Consider the following 16,683-nt stretch of genomic DNA (forward strand, 5'->3'; position numbering starts at 1 on the left):
GCTGTGGAAGTTCAATAGGTTTGTCATGACCAAGATACAGTGGGAAGCGAAGCCTGTACCTGCACTGACCTACTGCAACTCGGTCCTGGTAGCATCCGCGGATACACGCAAGAGAATGGAAACGTCGCCGAAGGAAGCAGGTAAATGGGCTCTAGGGCAAGCCGCCTTCAATTTGGCTAACGAGTTTTTTGAAGGAGAATTGGGATGGGCTTCCTATGAGAGCAGAGAAGCCAAAAGCAAAATCCTATTCTTTGCGAGACTCAAGCGAATGCCGAGTCATCGGTGGCCATAAGCCATTCTTGAGGCGATCAAGACATGCAACATCCTCAGTGAGGCATACAATAGAATGCAATATCTTAGCAGGGTGTATGAGTGCGGGTTCGAAGAATCGCAACATGTGGTATCTGAGGAACGCCACCAGAGAGCCTTCCGCAATGATGTAAGCGATCGCATCAGGGCATTCACTTACAGAGAATGAAGGGATGGGATGGAAACCAAATCTAGCCTGGGAAGCTACTGGCAACACAAAAAGAACAGGGGCACGATTGATCATGTATATGACAGCACAAGAGGGAGTACCCTTCTGGCAGGTGCCCAAGCCGGTTTCTTCAACACAAACTCCTTCAGAGCAAGGTTCGAAGAGATAGAACGGAGTTATGAGTTCTGTGACTACCACAACGAAACACTGGAACACATCATCATGGAGTGCAACGAGGAGATAAGCTCTGAGCCGGAGATCCTTAAAATACTAGGCCTACACGAGGACTCAACAAGAGAAACGGTAGTGCGAACAAAAAGAAGTCTTGACAGACGGGGACGGGAGACGAAGAGACACGCTCCCGCTCGCGTCAGATCCACCAACCAATTACCAGCTGAGAAGACTCGCTCCCGCGCATGCATTACCAGGAGTGGTTGATGAATGAATCAATCAATCAATCAATGGAATTCCCGGAGCTGAACGACCAAAAACACGAGTCGTAGCTGACGATGACTTTATTTACAATGATGATAAGAGTTATCTGGTATCAATTATCGAAAGCTGCCGCTCTCGGATCTTGATGAGTTCAGATCGTGACTTTCTGGATAGCTTCGGCGAGCCGCTCTTTGACCTGTATTTCCAATCGCAATCTAGCGACCTCTCCACGCAGTTCCCGATTACTCGCCATTTTCTGAAAGTTGTACAAGACTTCATATGTCAGACCGTGTCGGAGCTTTGCCTCCGAGGTCGATGGCCATGCAAAGGGGAAACCAACGGAGTGAATCATCTCTCGGACATAGGGAAGCAACGCACTAGCTTTATCTGATTCCTAATTTGCATCCTTTTCGTCCGAGCTTCGGGATCGGCATTCCGGAAACACTCATCGCCGGGCAAGAGAACGTGAGGCGGAACCGACATCAATTTCTCGAGTTTAGCCTGAAATCACCAAAAGATCATTTTCATTGCTTTCTCACGCACTTTCGCAATGGCTTTGATATGGTCTCATATACACTGCGAAATTCTCCGAGAAAACCGACGCTGATCCGATCCAAGCAGCTGTCATAGTGGGTGGTGTCAAGGGTGGCCGAACGCTCGACTGAAGAACGGTCAACCGGCTCTTTGAAACAATTCTGTAAGAATCAGAGAGCATGACTCTTTGTGACAACAATGTCCGCGTCTCCGCCCCCTCCCCCTCTCATTCCTCCTCCGGCAGGGAGCTCCTCGCCGAATGGCCTGTCGGCGAATGCCTCACCAGATCGAAGACGTCATCCACCAGAGATCTCATTGATTGCGTCAGCTCGTCTTCCAGCAGGTCTTGAACTGAGAAAATCTTATGAGTTTAGGCTCAATCCACACTAGAAAGTTCAGGATAGGAGATGACGACAGGGGAGATTTCTCAAGAAGAATAATCAGTCGCGAATGATCGGATAGAATTGATTTTCGTCCTCAATTGGTCGCGAATGTAAAATGATTTGAAATTATTCAGATCGCAGCTGTTCCATGGAACTCACTCTGGTCAGCGATTTCAGTCGGGAGGACTCCGAAAGCTTTGAAGGAGTATAAGATGTCCGCCATCTGTTGCGGCGGATAAAGAGCCATGATCGGCGTCGACGGGACGATCGAGCTACTAGGGTTCCCGAGGCGTTGGCCACAATAAAGGCTTCAGACCGGATTCGCTCCTCCGTTCGGTTGCGGCTAAAAAGTTTGAATTCGTGTGTTGACATCAGAAATCCCAGACTCCCGCCAAATATCGATACGGTGTCAGGGTAGCAACAGTTGCCTGAATTCATAGGTGGGAAATTCGGCAAACAGAGCGACCCGAGAGAACTACGCATCCGGAACTTGACTCGTTTCGCACGTCAGTTGGTTAGCGTCACCAGAGTGCATCTGAACTGCTCGGGAGCCGACCTTAGTCCGCGCATTCGAAACATGTTCACTGGCGACGACCGAAGCTCCTCCTCCAGCTGTACGAGCGGCGAACTTAAGAGGAGTCGCTCACAACTCGAAAGTATGTGCCTGCTTCCCCAATATGCTGAAAAATTCCGGAGATTGAATACCATTCGCTGCCGCTTCTAGACTGACCCCCTTGATTGGTACATTCCGCGCTGGCTCGCCAATCTCGGGTTCTCGGGATCTCGGATACCACTGCCGGAACTCCATCGACCCGACCTACTCGATTGAGCCGACCACGATTGAGAAGGTTTTCTTCCTTTTTCGCAGGCGAGAGCATCCCTGAAGCGAATGAAAACGTCATTGGCGAAGAAGTTCTTTCGACTCTGCTGAGTTCAATTCTGCGGGAGAAACGTCAAGCTCTGCTCCGGCAGCCAGAGGTGGCAGCCATTTTGGAACAGAGACGTCTAGGTCAATTTTTGGTCGAAAACCGAAGAAACTGAATGTCCGACTGCGGCACGAACTCGTGTCTCTGTCATGCCTCTACAGCAGTGTCCCAATCGATGGATGAGATGGACTTCGAGAAGGGTCTCTGGGGAGCGGCTTCAGACGGAAACCTAGCTAGGATACGTGACTTGATCAATAAAGGCAAGAATCCGAACGACCCTGATTCGTACGGATACACCGCTCTGCACTATGCCGCCCGTGGTGGACGAGTCGAGGTCGTCCGAGAACTCTTGTCGAGAGGGGCCTGTCCAAGAGCTCAAACGCGGGGCGGCGCGACCCCCGGACACCGTGCCGCCTACGCCGGGCATGAGGCGGTGCTCTGGTCACTTCTGGTAGACGGTGCCGAAAGCCTTGTCGACTCTGACGGTGACACGGTCGTTCACAAGGTAAATTTGGCGTCTATCGATGCTAAGAGTATCTGATCAGCCTCATATCTACAGGATGTTGATCTCCATGTCGGAGACTGAAATTTGACATTGATGAGTTGCAGGCAGTGAAGGGCGGGCACCACTCTCTAGCCCTGGAGATCATCGCGAGGTTCCCGGGTTTGGCGACGGTTCGGAACAACAGGCAGCAACTCTACGATCTCAGAGAGGCCGCGGATTGAAGTGGAGGAGAGGGTTTCAATGGAGATATTTTTGAAAGAGTCATTTTCTGTCCATTCTCTGTCCTCGCTCATTACCTATTATCACAGTCAGCTCGGACGGAAATCGCTCCTCTGATACGCAGGCATTAAATCAGGGTATGGTTCCGGAAAGTCGGGTCGGATCGTTCGCAGATCGTCATTTCTATGTACATATAATATATCGCCGAGAAGTCTCCCGGTTAGGAGAAGTCATGAAAAAAGGTCTCGCAGCCTGGGCGAATTATTCTGGGGACGTATTCGAGATGGCTGCGGTGGAGATTGACCCAGCGTTTCCGTCGTGGAGGACCCGACATTTCAGTGAGATAACCTCTTCAGGCTAATGGTAGCTTGGCCGAAAAGAGCTTGCTCAATTATTTGAGAATAGGTGAATATACCCGAATGAGTGAGTCGAAAGTCGATAAGGAATCATCTTGATTATCGATCATCTGCTCGCTGACGAGATCGAACGCTCGGTGTATCAAACCTCGTTTCATCCTCGCATTGTGCCGCCATGAGTGAGCGCTTATGGTGAACGATCAATGATGTGCGAAATATTTGGGGTGCGTCGATCGCGTCACTGCTTCAAGAGACCGTTCGCAGCCTGGCTGTGAGCTCCGATCGGAGGAGACCGAGATTTCGATCAAGGGTTTCAGCAGAGCGAGGTTGACGGAGACAGAGCTCGCCTCTGAAGTACCGAACCCACCGCGTTGGTCTCGCAGTTCTCGCGCCTGGATGATATCGAGGGCGGATCATTAGAGGAAGAAAACTCGGGTTCTCGGAACCGGATTCGTTAGAGCGCCTAAACCCTGCATATAGCGTGCTGGGGCGAATTCTGGTCGTGGTGGTGCCTAGCGTTCGCTGCCTTTCCGGCATAGTGGCGATGATTAGGTGGATTAGCAGGTCTCTTTCATGAAATTCAGCTCAGTTTAATCGACGAGACGTTTCCGAAAGAGATATCCCATCTAGGGAGCGTCATGCAAGTACGCGACATTACTGGATAATCGCATCCAGCTCGAGAGAGACGCGTTCAATTTTGGCGGGCTTTCCCTGATCGTGAGAAAGGGCAAGCGCGGCCGGTGAATGGAACGTCTACAAGACTAGCCTCCCCATCGTGGGTTTTGAGAGAATCGAACGATCAACCACGGGTTCTATGCCAGCTGCGCGGAGGTCTCCCTGCCGTGCGGACGTTTTAGAGCGTGTCATTTTTAAATCACCTTGAAGCATACTTAAGTTTCATCGATGGAGTTCTTGATTGGTGGACTCTCTTCCTGCGGAGCGGTTATTGTGACGAACCCGCTCGAAGTGGCGAAAACTCGGATACAGCTGCAAGGAGAACTCCAAGCCCGCGGCTGCTATCCCGTGCACTACCGGAATGTTTTCCACGCTATATTAACTATCGGTGAGTTCTCAAGCTCGGGGATACGCTTCACGAACAACCGCTGCTTCCGACATCACGGGTCACGGAGCTCAATCAATACCAGCTGTTCGACTCCGAGAACATGGGACTGGTCCGAGCTCTGAGCGGAGAATGGACGTCCTCCACGTTCCCCTGAGTCCCTCATTACAGCCTCTTCGAGGAAGAAAGAGCCCTATGCCGTTCTGTATGGGGAAATTAAATTCCACCTCATTTGCAGGAACGAAGGATGGTGTGCGTGCCATTCAGAGCGGTCTCGCTCCCGCCATGTGCTATCAGTTTTGTCAGAATGGTTTTCGGCTCGGGGCCTTCCAGCTCATGGAGGACTCGGACCTGACGAGAAACGAGGACGGCTCGGTGAGCTTCTCGCGGAGTGTTCTGGCCGGAGCCGCCGCCGGAAGCGTGGGTGCTTTCCTAGCGAGTCCACTCTACATGGTGAGAACTCTTTAGAAATTTTTTGCTCCCCCCTCTTTGTCACGGCTCGAGCCATATTTCGGATTCCTCCCCGAGGAAACTCTCGTCGTTCGCGTTCCCCGTCCAGGAATTCCCGTGACCGCCTAAGAACACATTTCCTGGGAAACATTCGCATGGATCTACCAGTCTCGATGGAAGCACCGAAGAGATGTTTGTGTGACGATTTTCGATTTCCGGGAATTTTCCCGCTGGACTTGGAGTTCGTTCCGCAGCGGAAACTCCGTTGACTCAGTAACAGCGGGATACCGCTACGTCATGACAACGCGTGGAGATTATTCCACCGTCCTATCGCGCAGATCTCGCCGAGACTGTCAATGGTTACGATAGCGATAGCGCTAGATACGCGTACTTCGATAAGCGTTATAATTCAAAGCCATCAAGAGCTGTTTTCTCGCAGTCGGAGCTGAGATAATGCGCACTCGAGCTTTGCGACGCAAATACTCCGAGTCAACAAGAGCTGGACAGTGCACGCTCGCTGGGCGCTCGCGACTCGCTTGCTGACCTTGAACGATCAGATCGCTTCTCTCTCTCAGGGAAAATGATCCTTTCAGATTAAAACTCAGCTGCAATCTTCGACCCGGGTTCAAGCAATCGCCGTCGGCTTCCAGCATCGACACGTGACCATGTTTGACGCTTTAGCGACGGCATGGACCAACGGCGGCGTCCGAGGGCTTTGGCGAGGCGCCAGTGCTGCCACTCTGAGAGTCAGCGCCGGGAGCTCGGTTCAGCTCGGCACCTTCAGCAAGGCTCGCAGTTTGCTCCAAGAACGATTTCCGGTATGGTCCGATGGTACCGTACTTGAGGAGCGAATTCCGATTCCTCCAACTTCCCCCCGAAAAACCTCATGATGGAATGAAAATCTCACGTCACAGCGTGTTCACGATTTCAGCTACTACAGGAGTACCCGATGCTAGCGACTTTCTTCGCTTCGCTTGCAAGTGGCAGCGTGCACTGCCTTTTCATGACGCCTTTCGACGTTGTCTGCACCCGACTCTATAACCAAGGAGTCGATCAGAGTACGAAAAAAGGCAAGTTTTCTCCACATCGACGACCCTCGATAATCATTCATCAGAAGGCTCGGCAACGCGGCTTCCGTTCTCTCGTTTTTCGAGGGATTCATCTCAGAAGCCCATATCTCCGGGTTTCGTTGTGGAGGGTAATCGCTGAGGAAATTTTTTGCCTTTCCAGGATTGTACTACGATGGAGTCCTGGATTGTTTCAGAAAAACTTTCCGCTCGGAAGGGGTGCTCGGCTTCTACAAAGGTGTGACCGCAGTCATCTCTCGTTGCGGACCGCACACTGTCATAACGTTGATGCTCTGGCAAACATTGAAAGCCCTCAATGAGAAACGGTTGTGCGACCGAGTCCCCCCTTCGACATCGGGCGCCGAGATCATCTCCCTGTCCGGGCAATCCGCGAAATTGAATGCGTGACAAGAGCATCAGCGACAATGATGTCGGAGCGAATGTCTACTTTGACGACACGCACAGGGTCCTAGATAGCCACAAGCCAAGTCGAACGCGCTCTCAAGGGGGCCTGATACCGAGATGCCCTTCGAGGGAATCCCCTGGCTTGCTCCTGACACAGCTCCGGTGTTTGGGTCGGACCGTGTTCAGGAGCGAGACAGTCTCCCCCGTGAGACAAGGGCTTTCGTTTCACGAAGGGTCCTGGCACAATGGAGCAGTTCCGGTGCTCATTAGGAACATCGATTGGTAGGGTACCAGCTCTATTAGATATCGTGAAATCTTAATGTCAATCATGAATGGAGAATGTTCCTCGACGTCTCAGATTTGAATCGATTCCGCCCAGCTTCGAGCGGTTCTCTCCCGCTAGAATTCAAGTTCTCGAGCCGTAGTCGACGGTATATGCGGTGTCTTACGCAGAACGCTTACCCTCACGAGTACTACGAAGCGTATAAGCGGGTCGACTCCTTCGCTGAGGACTCATACTTTACGTCGCCGTTAGGCACTCAGGCCCCCTCTCTGACAGGGAACACTGACGATAATCTCAATGCGTCGGTCGCGATGTGATTCGAGATCATGAATCATGATGCTCTAGGGACGAATGCACAAAAAAAAAAATGCACATGTCAGCAATGAGTACAAGTGTAGATTTAAAACTATCGTGCAGCTGTGATCTGCTCAAAATAGCACCATGTATAAAGTATTATGTTTGTGAAGAACTTTCGTCTTACGGATGCTTGGGATTAGACACGACTCGATGGGTCAATCGAATCCGTATTAATAACTTGTATTCTAGTGTCCCGTTTTGATGGGGCGAGGATCCTAAGCCGGAATCTGGGCCAGACCACGATTCACTGCATTTGGCGGGCTTTTTTGTAATGAGTTAGCCCCGGAATGAAATAAAGGAGGAACTGAAATAGAAAATGGAAAACCCATCTCACGAAGCTGTCATTGATGGGTTGATCACGCTCCCGCTGGGAGCTGAAGGAGCGAATTTTATCTTCAAATGGAAACGACATAGTTCTCAAAACACAGACAAGCGCGATTTCCGAGGCCCGATCTGGATTATCTAGGGAACCCCGCAGGACTGGCTTTTCGTTGTAGCAGAAATCAGGGAGGAATTGTGACAGAAGATTTCCAGCCTTACTTCCAGGGCATGTCAGCCCACGGACGGAGAAAAGTCTTCGGTGACTGATTCTCGCGGCTAATCCTCAGCTTCCGTGGGGGAGCCCTTTCTTCCAAGATCTCTTTCCGGCCCATACGGCTCCACGTTGAGGCTCATCATCATCGGTGGTGGTTGGCCCGACCAAGACAATCGCCCTGGCCCCTCCCGCCAAAAGATCCTTGGCACGCGCCTGCATTTCAACTCGGATACCAAGGTCTAGTGAAGAAGTTCGCCGAACAGCAAGGAACGCAAGGTTCATCGATGTTGTCTCGGGTGGACGGTTAGCCTTCAGACTTCGAGTTTGGTCATTTGAGATTAGCCGAGCGGATCACTGGAGCAAATGGCGAGGTGAGAGCAGAGCGGAGACCAATAGTTACTTGTTGAACACTTCAAATCCATTGTCTCCAATCGAACACAATGAATCGAGTATGATGCTCCTCGGGAAACGATGCTTAGAATTCAGGCTCTGATCGCTTTCGCGGCGGAGGGATGCCTCAAACTCGAGTCGGTTCCTACGTAGCGGGTCGCGGAAGGTTCCCCGAGATTCCCTCCTGAACAGGTACGTATCACCCGCGCGTACTGAATGAAGCTTCAGCCTGGATCCTGGAAGTGGAGCTGGGGTCCAGGACCAGCATTTTGGAAGAGGAATCTGGCTAATCGCCGGAAACCAGAATTACGCTGCGTACATTGTGTTCGCTCCGAGAAATCAGATCTTTGAGCACTAGGGGTGCGATTCGCAGCATATGCGCCTCGCTCCAACGTCTTCATCGGATGGGAACTCGCTCTTCAATTCACAAGGAGGCGATTCAGGGGGATTTCAACGGAACATTTGCGCAACAATCGTTCAGCTCATCCCGTGACCGCTCAGTGCTGAGTGACAGCCGTTTGAATGTTGGCGCCGAAACTTCTCCCGCAACCAGGCGTATGAAACTTGGCTGATGATGATGATGGCTGCGAACGTTCGGCCAACCACCGCCGCCGCCGCACGAGAGTCGTCTGCTTTGGCCGATGAGTCGCCATTCGCCATGTTACGGAGTCGGTAGATAGAGCTGGGACGGCGATCTTGAAGACAACTCATTGACATACAGGACCTTCAATGCTGGTTTGGTGACCGAGCCGCGTCCATCAGCCCTGAAAAACAATGTGTTGACGACACGCGAGCGACGTGCCATAAGTGAAGTCGCGAGATCGCCGGACATCGACGGTCCCACATACTGGCGCTCTGACGTCAACAACGCGCAACTGTGCGGTCGATGGTAGGATTTTACCCGAACTAGTTGTTTTTTCATCTTCGTGCTGTGCGGCACAGTTCTTGCTTGCCGAGGAAGCTACACCATCATCGTGAATGAAGGACTCCGGCGAACAACGGCCGGCCCACTGTTTCGGCACCGAGTGTTGAGTCGACCGCTGGATTTCAGTCGCACAAAACTTCCAACCGTGTTCCGGAACACTGGCATCAGGCGTTTTTTCGCCGTCCGCCCTTTCGCCCCGTGTGAAAAATCATCTTTTTTGCCCAACAGCGGGACTTAAATTAGAATAATCTTGACACGATTGGGCGAATCGTCAGCAGGCACGCCCCTGTTGGGCAACACTCTAAGATCTCCAAACAGGGCCACGACAATAATCACCTCCATCCCCACCACCATTCCTCGCAGCAAGCACAACAACTGCAGAAACAACAAGATCATACTTCGAGCAAGGACGACTTAGATTCGAGAGAGGTGAACCCTCCGAAAGAGGTAAACTCTCTCAAGTCGAATAAGAAACAGAAGAGTCACCAGAAGTTGCTGCTGCAACAACAATCGCACCAGCAGCAGCAGTCACCGCAGCAACCGCAGGTCAAAGAGCAGCAACAACATCAACAACAAGCTCGACAGCAGCAACAAAAGGACCCGCAGCAACAACAAGCTCAGCAACAGCAAAGGGAGCTGCAACAACCAGCATCACCTCAAAGGCCCGACGAAAACCATCACCCGAGTAGCAAGAAACACGGTGCCGCCGCTGACTCGAACAACGCGGTCGGTGACGTGAGGGATCATCCGAAGGAATCTGTCGTGCGAAAGCAAGACCCTCCGACAGGAGATCAGCCTCAGGACATCGTCGTCGTCGTCAACAACAATAACAACAGCAGCAGCAACAACATCGACAACAAGTCAACGTTCTCTCAGAAACCCCACGCGGACGCTGTAGCTTCGAGCCAGAAGCGCAGTTTAGCGAAAGCGGACAGCGACAGCGATAAAGATTTTTCTGAACAGCTGCGCAACCCATCTCATCAATACAAGATGGCTGGCAAAGAAGAATATGAATCGAAAGTCCATAATGAGGAACGAAACATGTTGATCGAGTTGAGGAAAAACGACGAGATGCTCATCGGCGGAAAAAACGGCAGCGGCAACGCCCGCGCCGGTGCCGGCAACAAACAGTCCGAGAACAATAAACCGCGCGAAGAAGACATGGACACCCAAGAGGACGCACCGCTGTCGAACAACGACGACGGCGTTCTCTTCCCGCAACCGATGAGCCAGGACGAGGTTCCTAACCCCCCCGAAGACACGGAAGATGAAGCCCGCGCGGAGGCCACCTTCCGCTTTGAGGTCGACAATATCAGTCACCTCAGAGACACTCGTCTCTCCGAGCCAACATTCGTTCGCAACCTTCCGTGGAAGATCATGGTGATGCCTCGCCATAACGCCAATTCGAATGAGCGACAACCGTCGAAAAGTCTGGGATTCTTCTTGCAATGCAACGGCGATTCGGACTCCGGTTCGTGGAGCTGTTCAGCGCAAGCCGCTCTCAGACTAATCTCACACAAAGAAGGCGTTGAGAATTCCGAACGCAAGATTACGCACGTTTTTTACAACAAGGAGAACGATTGGGGTTACTCTCACTTTTTGAGCTGGAACGACGTTATCGATCCTGAGAAAGGCTTCTGCAAAGACAACAAGATCGTCTGTGAGGTATGGGTCATGGCCGAAGCGCCGCACGGAGTCAGTTGGGACAGCAAGAAGCACACCGGCTACGTGGGCCTCAAGAACCAGGGGGCTACGTGCTACATGAACTCACTATTGCAAACGCTCTATTTCACCAACAAGCTCCGGAAAGCAGTTTACCAAATGCCGACAGAATCCGACGACTCGGCGAAGAGTGTTGCCCTGGCCCTCCAACGAGTTTTCCACGAACTCCAGTTCAGCGACAAGCCGGTCGGAACGAAAAAGCTCACGAAGAGCTTCGGCTGGGAAACGCTCGACTCTTTTATGCAGCACGACGTGCAAGAGCTGTGTCGGGTCCTACTCGACAACATGGAATCGAAAATGAAGGGCACCATCGTCGAGGGCACGATCCCCAAGCTGTTCGAAGGCAAAATGATATCCTATATCGCGTGTAAGAACGTCAATTACCAATCGAAGCGCATCGAGCCCTTCTACGACATTCAGCTGAACGTCAAGGGGAAGAAAGACATCATCGACTCGTTCAAAGACTACTGCGCTAAAGAAACACTCGATGGAGAGAACAAATACGATGCCGGGAACCACGGACTCCAGGCCGCGGAAAAGGGAATTATTTTCAAATCGTTTCCACCGGTACTCCATCTGCATCTCCTGAGATTCCAGTACGACCCAGCGACTGACTCTAACATCAAAATCAACGATCGGTGAGTTTCCTCCTAATCGATTGGATGATATTCGCATTATAATACAATAACATGAATTATAATTCAACGTTAATTGAGAGAAGGCGAGGTTTTTTGTCTTGGGACAGAACATGTGATCCACCCATCCATGTACGTATCTCCACAAGCCGTTCATATCGGATCGAGTCGGCGGTCTCGCTCGGCTGAGTGAGACCCATTGAAAGTCTGACTTCCAGTAATCGGAGACGGAAAAAGATGTGTTTACTCGATCGAAGCCGAATACTCGCTCGTCGTCCGAGTGCGCGAGGAATGGATGGCTCGTTCACCGACGACGATAATCGACAGAACGAAGCATTCAAATTGTTCTCCCTTACACTTCCAGATTCGAGTTCGCAGAGAAATTGGATCTCGACGAGTTCCTGGAAGAGAAAGAAGATACCCCAGCTCACTACACGCTGCACGCTGTTCTCGTGCACTCCGGAGACAACCATGGTGGCCACTATGTAGTATTCATCAATCCTAAAGGTGACGGAAAATGGTGCAAATTCGACGACGACGTGGTGTCTCGTTGCACGAAACAGGAAGCCATAGATCACAATTTCGGAGCGGGCTCTGACGACGACATGGCAATGAGTCGACACTGTACAAACGCGTACATGTTGGTGTACATCCGTGATTCGGCTCTCCCCGATGTTTTGCAGAAGGTAGGCTTCCGTGAATCCTCGATGAGGTTCTCAATCAGAATCCAATTGGCGAGGCGGGACTTTCTGACGTTCGCTCTAATCGACTCCAGGTGGAAAAGGAAGCTATTCCAGAGCAGTTGATGGATCGGCTACAAGAAGAGAAGCAAGTCGAAGCACAGCGCCGAAAAGAGCGCAACGAAGCCCATCTCTATATGCAGGTCGGTGGTTCGGTATTTTGATCAACCGAAATTCAGTGTGGAGACGAAAGGTCAAGGATCGAGGAAGCCCGATTTTTCCGGGGCTTTGCGCACCAAGGTAGCGAAGGCAGCGTTTCTTAAGTGCTTATTCCGTCCCCTTGCTCGCCTGCAGGTGCAAGTCGTTCTCGAAGAACATTTCTTCGTACATCAGGGAACGGATCTGATCGACCCGGACAAATGCCAGTACCGCAACTTTAAAGTTCGGAAGACATCGACTCTATCGGAACTTATCGAGTTGATTGCCAACCAATTAGGCTATCCGGTGGCTGGGATTCGTCCGTGGCAAATGTCGATAAGGACCAATCAAACCCTGCGTCCGACAGAGCTTGACGAGAGCGAATATTCGCGGCACATCCAAGACATCTCAGACCAATCGGGCTCGTGGACTCTTTTCATAGAAACCATCAATCCTGAGAACAATGAAATGGCGCTGCCGTTCTACGACCGTGAAACCGACGTTCTGATGTTCTTCAAGTTGTACGACCCGTACGAGAAGAGACTATCGTATATCGGGCACCAGTACACGCCGACCAGAACGAGGCTACGCGATTTGATTTGCGATTTGAACAAGAAAGCTGGCTTCCCACCGAACACGCCTCTCCTGGTCTTCGAGGAAGTCAAACCGACCCTTCTAGAGCCGATCCAGGAACTCGATGAACAGCTCGACAAACTGCTCGAGGAGCTTATGGACGGCGATATAATAATTTTCCAAAAGTCCCTTCCACCTTCCGAAGCCGCAAAACTCGAACTGCCCAGCGTCAGAGAGTACTTCAGATATCTACAAAACCGCGTCGAGGTACTTTTCTGTGATAAATGCGACCCGAACGACAGTGGCTTTGTACTGGAGTTGTCTTTGAAGATGAACTATGAAGAGATCGCGGCGGCGGTCGCAAAACATCTCGACACGCATCCGAAGTTGCTTCAGTTTTTCAAGACGCAATCGTACCGCGATGGCCCCGGCAATCCGTTACGTTTCAGTTTCGATGGGACCCTCAAGGATATGCTGTCATTCTTCAAGGGAAAGCAACAGCGAAAAATGCACTACCAGCGGCTTTCGATTCCCATCGACGAACTCGAGTCGAAACGCCAATTCAAGGTGCTCTGGGTGAACTATAAGCTCAAGGAAGAGCGCGAACTGACGCTCTACCCGAACAAGAACGGAACGGTGGGCGATCTCCTGCAAGAGGCCAAAAACGCGCTCCAACCCGGAGATCTGGACCCCGAACACGGGTCGGGCAAGCTGCGATTGCTCGAGATAGTTTCCTACAAAATCGTTTCGATACAGCCCGAAACCACTAATCTGGATAATCTCAACGTCAGCAACAAAACGTACCGCATCGAAGAGGTTCCCAAAGAACAACTCGAAGACGTCGACAACGACCACACCGTTCTACTTCCGTGCAGCCATTATCAGAAAGAGATCTTCACCACGTTTGGGACACCATTCCTGCTCAAGATTCACCACGGTGAAACCTTCCAGGTGAGAAGATATTTATGTAGCGGACCCGGAGCTCTTGTCGTCTCTGTCAAGATGTTCCCGCTGCGGTGTTCTCCACTAGCAGTTCGTGCAGATGCTCCATTCTGATATAGCATTATTTCAATTCAAATAATTACATTACTCGTGCTGATAACGATGAGGGCCGTTTCGGAAATCTCGTCCGATCTCACCTCTCTTTCGTTCGTTCCTTCTGCAGGCCGTGCGCGACAGAATTCAGAAGAGATTAGATATCCCCGACAAAGAGTTCGAGAAATGGCGTCTCTCCATCGTCTCTCTGGGGCGTGCTACCTACATCGAGAACTTCAAGGAGCCCGTGAACATCCCTCAGATGATGCAGAATTGCCAAGGAGGATTTCCGGCTAAACCATGGCTAGGCTTGGACCACATCAACAAGACTCCGAAACGACCCAAGTTCAGCTATCAGGAGAAGGCTATCAAAATCCACAACTAGACACGTAGCTGTTGAGGGCCAACAAGCGGATGGACCTGGAGGGAATCAGCTAGGAATCGGGCGCATGGCGAGCGTGGACCCATAGAAAAGCAGCAGCCGACAGTGGTATGAGCGGGCAAACTGACTGAAGATTACTTGACAAACACGCCGACAAGCGGACAGACGAATTACAGAGACCAATCACTATCACTATCCATAACGGCCAGAAAACGGAATCAGGGACAGACACTCACCGGAACACGAGACAAAAGTGCGGAAAAAATGAGAGGCCCTAATCGTTTCCGTCTGAAAAACAAGTTCGCTCGAGACAATAAGTTGAGATATTGCTGCTGCTGCTGCCGCCGCTGCAACTGCTGCAGAGCCACCGGAGAACCGAGTTCAGTGGTGGGGGAGGCTTTACGAGCTAGGGTTAGCTTTCGTCTCCGGGTGACACGGAACGTTTGATTTTCTTTCGAACCAGTTGTTGTTGTTGTTGATGCTGAGTGAAGAGGTGGAGTCGAAGCTTGACATCGAAGAGTATCAAGCGAGAACACATCTCGATTGTCGAGTTCATTGGAAGGCGTTTCGCCCTCGGTCAGAGCAGTGGTACTCCGGGGTGTTCGGCAGCAGAAGCAGATTGGAGAATCCGAACGCTTTTTTTTCGTTCCAATTCTGTTTTCTGTCTTGAGGCGGCCTAACTAGTGCGACGGCGGCTAACCTCATTGGATTCCGTCTCGGCAGAAAAGGTTTCGCTATGATCTGCGGCGACAGGAGCGATAGCGAAAACCGACGATCATCGTCACCTGGGACCGCGTTTTGAGAACATTATGCTTTTGCGACAAGTGTGAAAGTCGATAAATTTCCCGAATATGTAGATTCCCCTTCCCCCTGTGGGAGCGACCGCGATTCCATCCACCACCTAGCGAGTCAGGGAATTAATTTCCACAAATTATTTTATCGACGCGACGTGTTCGAAATCTGAATCTACCACAGTGATGATGTCCGGCCCGCTGATTAATTAATTCATGGATGTGATTGACGCGATAACGAGAGAGAAAGAGCTCGATCACTCCAAGAGGAGCCAGTAAATGATGATATCTATTTGTCTTATATTGAATGAAAAATTCTGGAAACGGTGAAGCGAGGCTCATTTTTCTTGGTATCTCGGTATTCATAAGATCAAACAGCTGGGGTGACCGACCGTCAATGTCCGCGCGGAGACGAACAGGCGTACACAGAAAACACGATGTCTCGGCGTTCATCGAGGGATCCTTATCCGTCAAGTTTAGGAGGGGGGAGCGTGGGAAGAAACCTCGGGCGGACATCGATATAGAGACAGGGAACATGAAGAAACTCGCTAAAATGCCTACCGCTGTTCCTAAAGAGGTGCAGCAGAGAGGGGGTTCCGGCGTCTGGCGAGAATGAGCTCGACGAGATCTTCCGGACACTGAGGGCAAGGAACTCTCGGCGAACACTACTCCGGCCACAAATAACCCGAAGGTCTCCACTTTCGAACCTCGCGGCTCAAAGGCTTCCTCGTCGGAGATCCATGTGTTGGACAATTATTTTCTCTTGGAAGCGGATTTCATTGAAAATTTTCATCAATATCGTATCGGTAAGGGAAAACCGTCAGCAAAAATCTGCCTTGAAGACGAGAGATCCTTAATCGGCACCCGGATCCGATGGATGATGGGAAAGGCGACCGGCTCGACGGAACATTATATATCTGCGAATATGAGGAAATCTATAAAGTTTTCACGGAACGTGAATAAATGAGAATCAGCTGAAGATTAAATCGAGCTCCTCCTCTTCCCTCGCGGAGCCGCTGTACTCAGGTGCCTACTTCTATTGAGCTCCAAGGGAATCTAGCGACTCCTGAGGCTTCTTCGTTCAGGGATTTCCTGTATCCAAGATCTCTCGGAAAATGAGAGGGAGCAGATGAACGGTGTGGAGCAGTTGCGAACACCAAACGATCGAGACGATTACCGCAAGTGTCGTGGAGACGACAGATTTCTGCAAAACTGAAACCAACGCCCCCATCCACACGATAGGTCCATGCGCTGATGAATATGCCGCGACGCGTTGCCAGGCCGTGTATATATGATAATTATGATGAAAAATTATGGTGGGTTGATTATTATATGCGTCTGATCATTATATCTATGAGA

The 16,683-nt window shown here is 51.1% G+C and overlaps 4 protein-coding genes across 4 annotated transcripts; 3 read left to right on the plus strand and 1 right to left on the minus strand.

Annotated features, from left to right (window-relative positions):
* Positions 1-635: 635 nt before the first annotated feature.
* LOC100903854 (uncharacterized) lies at positions 636-2,171 on the minus strand. The gene is made up of 5 exons (XM_003746813.2): positions 1,990-2,171; positions 1,731-1,798; positions 1,516-1,608; positions 1,292-1,414; positions 636-1,169 (listed from the first exon to the last, which is right to left on the minus strand). Exons 1-5 carry the CDS (start codon positions 2,075-2,077, stop codon positions 1,065-1,067), a joined length of 477 nt encoding a protein of 158 aa, XP_003746861.1. The 5' UTR covers positions 2,078-2,171; the 3' UTR covers positions 636-1,064.
* Positions 2,172-2,281: 110 nt separating this feature from the next.
* On the plus strand, positions 2,282-3,644 carry LOC100897900 (ankyrin repeat domain-containing protein 39). The gene is made up of 3 exons (XM_003746852.2): positions 2,282-2,486; positions 2,699-3,261; positions 3,366-3,644. Exons 2-3 carry the CDS (start codon positions 2,872-2,874, stop codon positions 3,480-3,482), a joined length of 507 nt encoding a protein of 168 aa, XP_003746900.2. The 5' UTR covers positions 2,282-2,486; positions 2,699-2,871; the 3' UTR covers positions 3,483-3,644.
* Positions 3,645-4,582: 938 nt separating this feature from the next.
* LOC100904147 (solute carrier family 25 member 35) lies at positions 4,583-7,550 on the plus strand. The gene is made up of 5 exons (XM_018640833.1): positions 4,583-4,899; positions 5,135-5,349; positions 5,940-6,164; positions 6,278-6,416; positions 6,577-7,550. Exons 1-5 carry the CDS (start codon positions 4,740-4,742, stop codon positions 6,819-6,821), a joined length of 984 nt encoding a protein of 327 aa, XP_018496349.1. The 5' UTR covers positions 4,583-4,739; the 3' UTR covers positions 6,822-7,550.
* Positions 7,551-10,371: 2,821 nt separating this feature from the next.
* Positions 10,372-15,618, plus strand: Usp7 (Ubiquitin-specific protease 7). The gene is made up of 5 exons (XM_018640843.1): positions 10,372-11,668; positions 12,030-12,351; positions 12,441-12,548; positions 12,700-14,067; positions 14,282-15,618. The coding sequence occupies exons 1-5, from the start codon at positions 10,380-10,382 to the stop codon at positions 14,534-14,536; spliced, it is 3,342 nt and encodes a 1,113-aa protein (XP_018496359.1). The 5' UTR covers positions 10,372-10,379; the 3' UTR covers positions 14,537-15,618.
* The last annotated feature ends 1,065 nt before the right edge of the window (positions 15,619-16,683 follow it).

This window comes from Galendromus occidentalis, unplaced genomic scaffold, assembly GCF_000255335.2.
Source record: "Galendromus occidentalis unplaced genomic scaffold, Mocc_1.1 scf7180000077504, whole genome shotgun sequence".
NCBI classification, from domain to species: Eukaryota; Metazoa; Arthropoda; class Arachnida; order Mesostigmata; family Phytoseiidae; genus Galendromus; species Galendromus occidentalis.

Bases quoted from the DNA above. Each gene is read 5' to 3' on its own strand.
- LOC100903854 (XM_003746813.2), bottom strand. From the start codon at position 2,077: ATGGCTCTTTATCCGCCGCAACAGATGGCGGACATCTTATACTCCTTC. The intron at 1,799-1,989 runs GTGAGTTCCATG...AGATTTTCTCAG, and splicing joins GACTGAAATCGCTGACCAGA to TTCAAGACCTGCTGGAAGAC. The intron at 1,415-1,515 runs GTCGGTTTTCTC...TGGTGATTTCAG, and splicing joins GCTGCTTGGATCGGATCAGC to GCTAAACTCGAGAAATTGAT.
- LOC100897900 (XM_003746852.2), top strand. From the start codon at position 2,872: ATGTCCGACTGCGGCACGAACTCGTGTCTCTGTCATGCCTCTACAGCA. The intron at 3,262-3,365 runs GTAAATTTGGCG...GATGAGTTGCAG, and splicing joins GTGACACGGTCGTTCACAAG to GCAGTGAAGGGCGGGCACCA.
- LOC100904147 (XM_018640833.1), top strand. From the start codon at position 4,740: ATGGAGTTCTTGATTGGTGGACTCTCTTCCTGCGGAGCGGTTATTGTG. The intron at 5,350-5,939 runs GTGAGAACTCTT...TGATCCTTTCAG, and splicing joins TAGCGAGTCCACTCTACATG to ATTAAAACTCAGCTGCAATC. The intron at 6,417-6,576 runs GCAAGTTTTCTC...TTGCCTTTCCAG, and splicing joins CGATCAGAGTACGAAAAAAG to GATTGTACTACGATGGAGTC.
- Usp7 (XM_018640843.1), top strand. From the start codon at position 10,380: ATGCTCATCGGCGGAAAAAACGGCAGCGGCAACGCCCGCGCCGGTGCC. The intron at 12,352-12,440 runs GTAGGCTTCCGT...AATCGACTCCAG, and splicing joins TCCCCGATGTTTTGCAGAAG to GTGGAAAAGGAAGCTATTCC. The intron at 12,549-12,699 runs GTCGGTGGTTCG...GCTCGCCTGCAG, and splicing joins AAGCCCATCTCTATATGCAG to GTGCAAGTCGTTCTCGAAGA.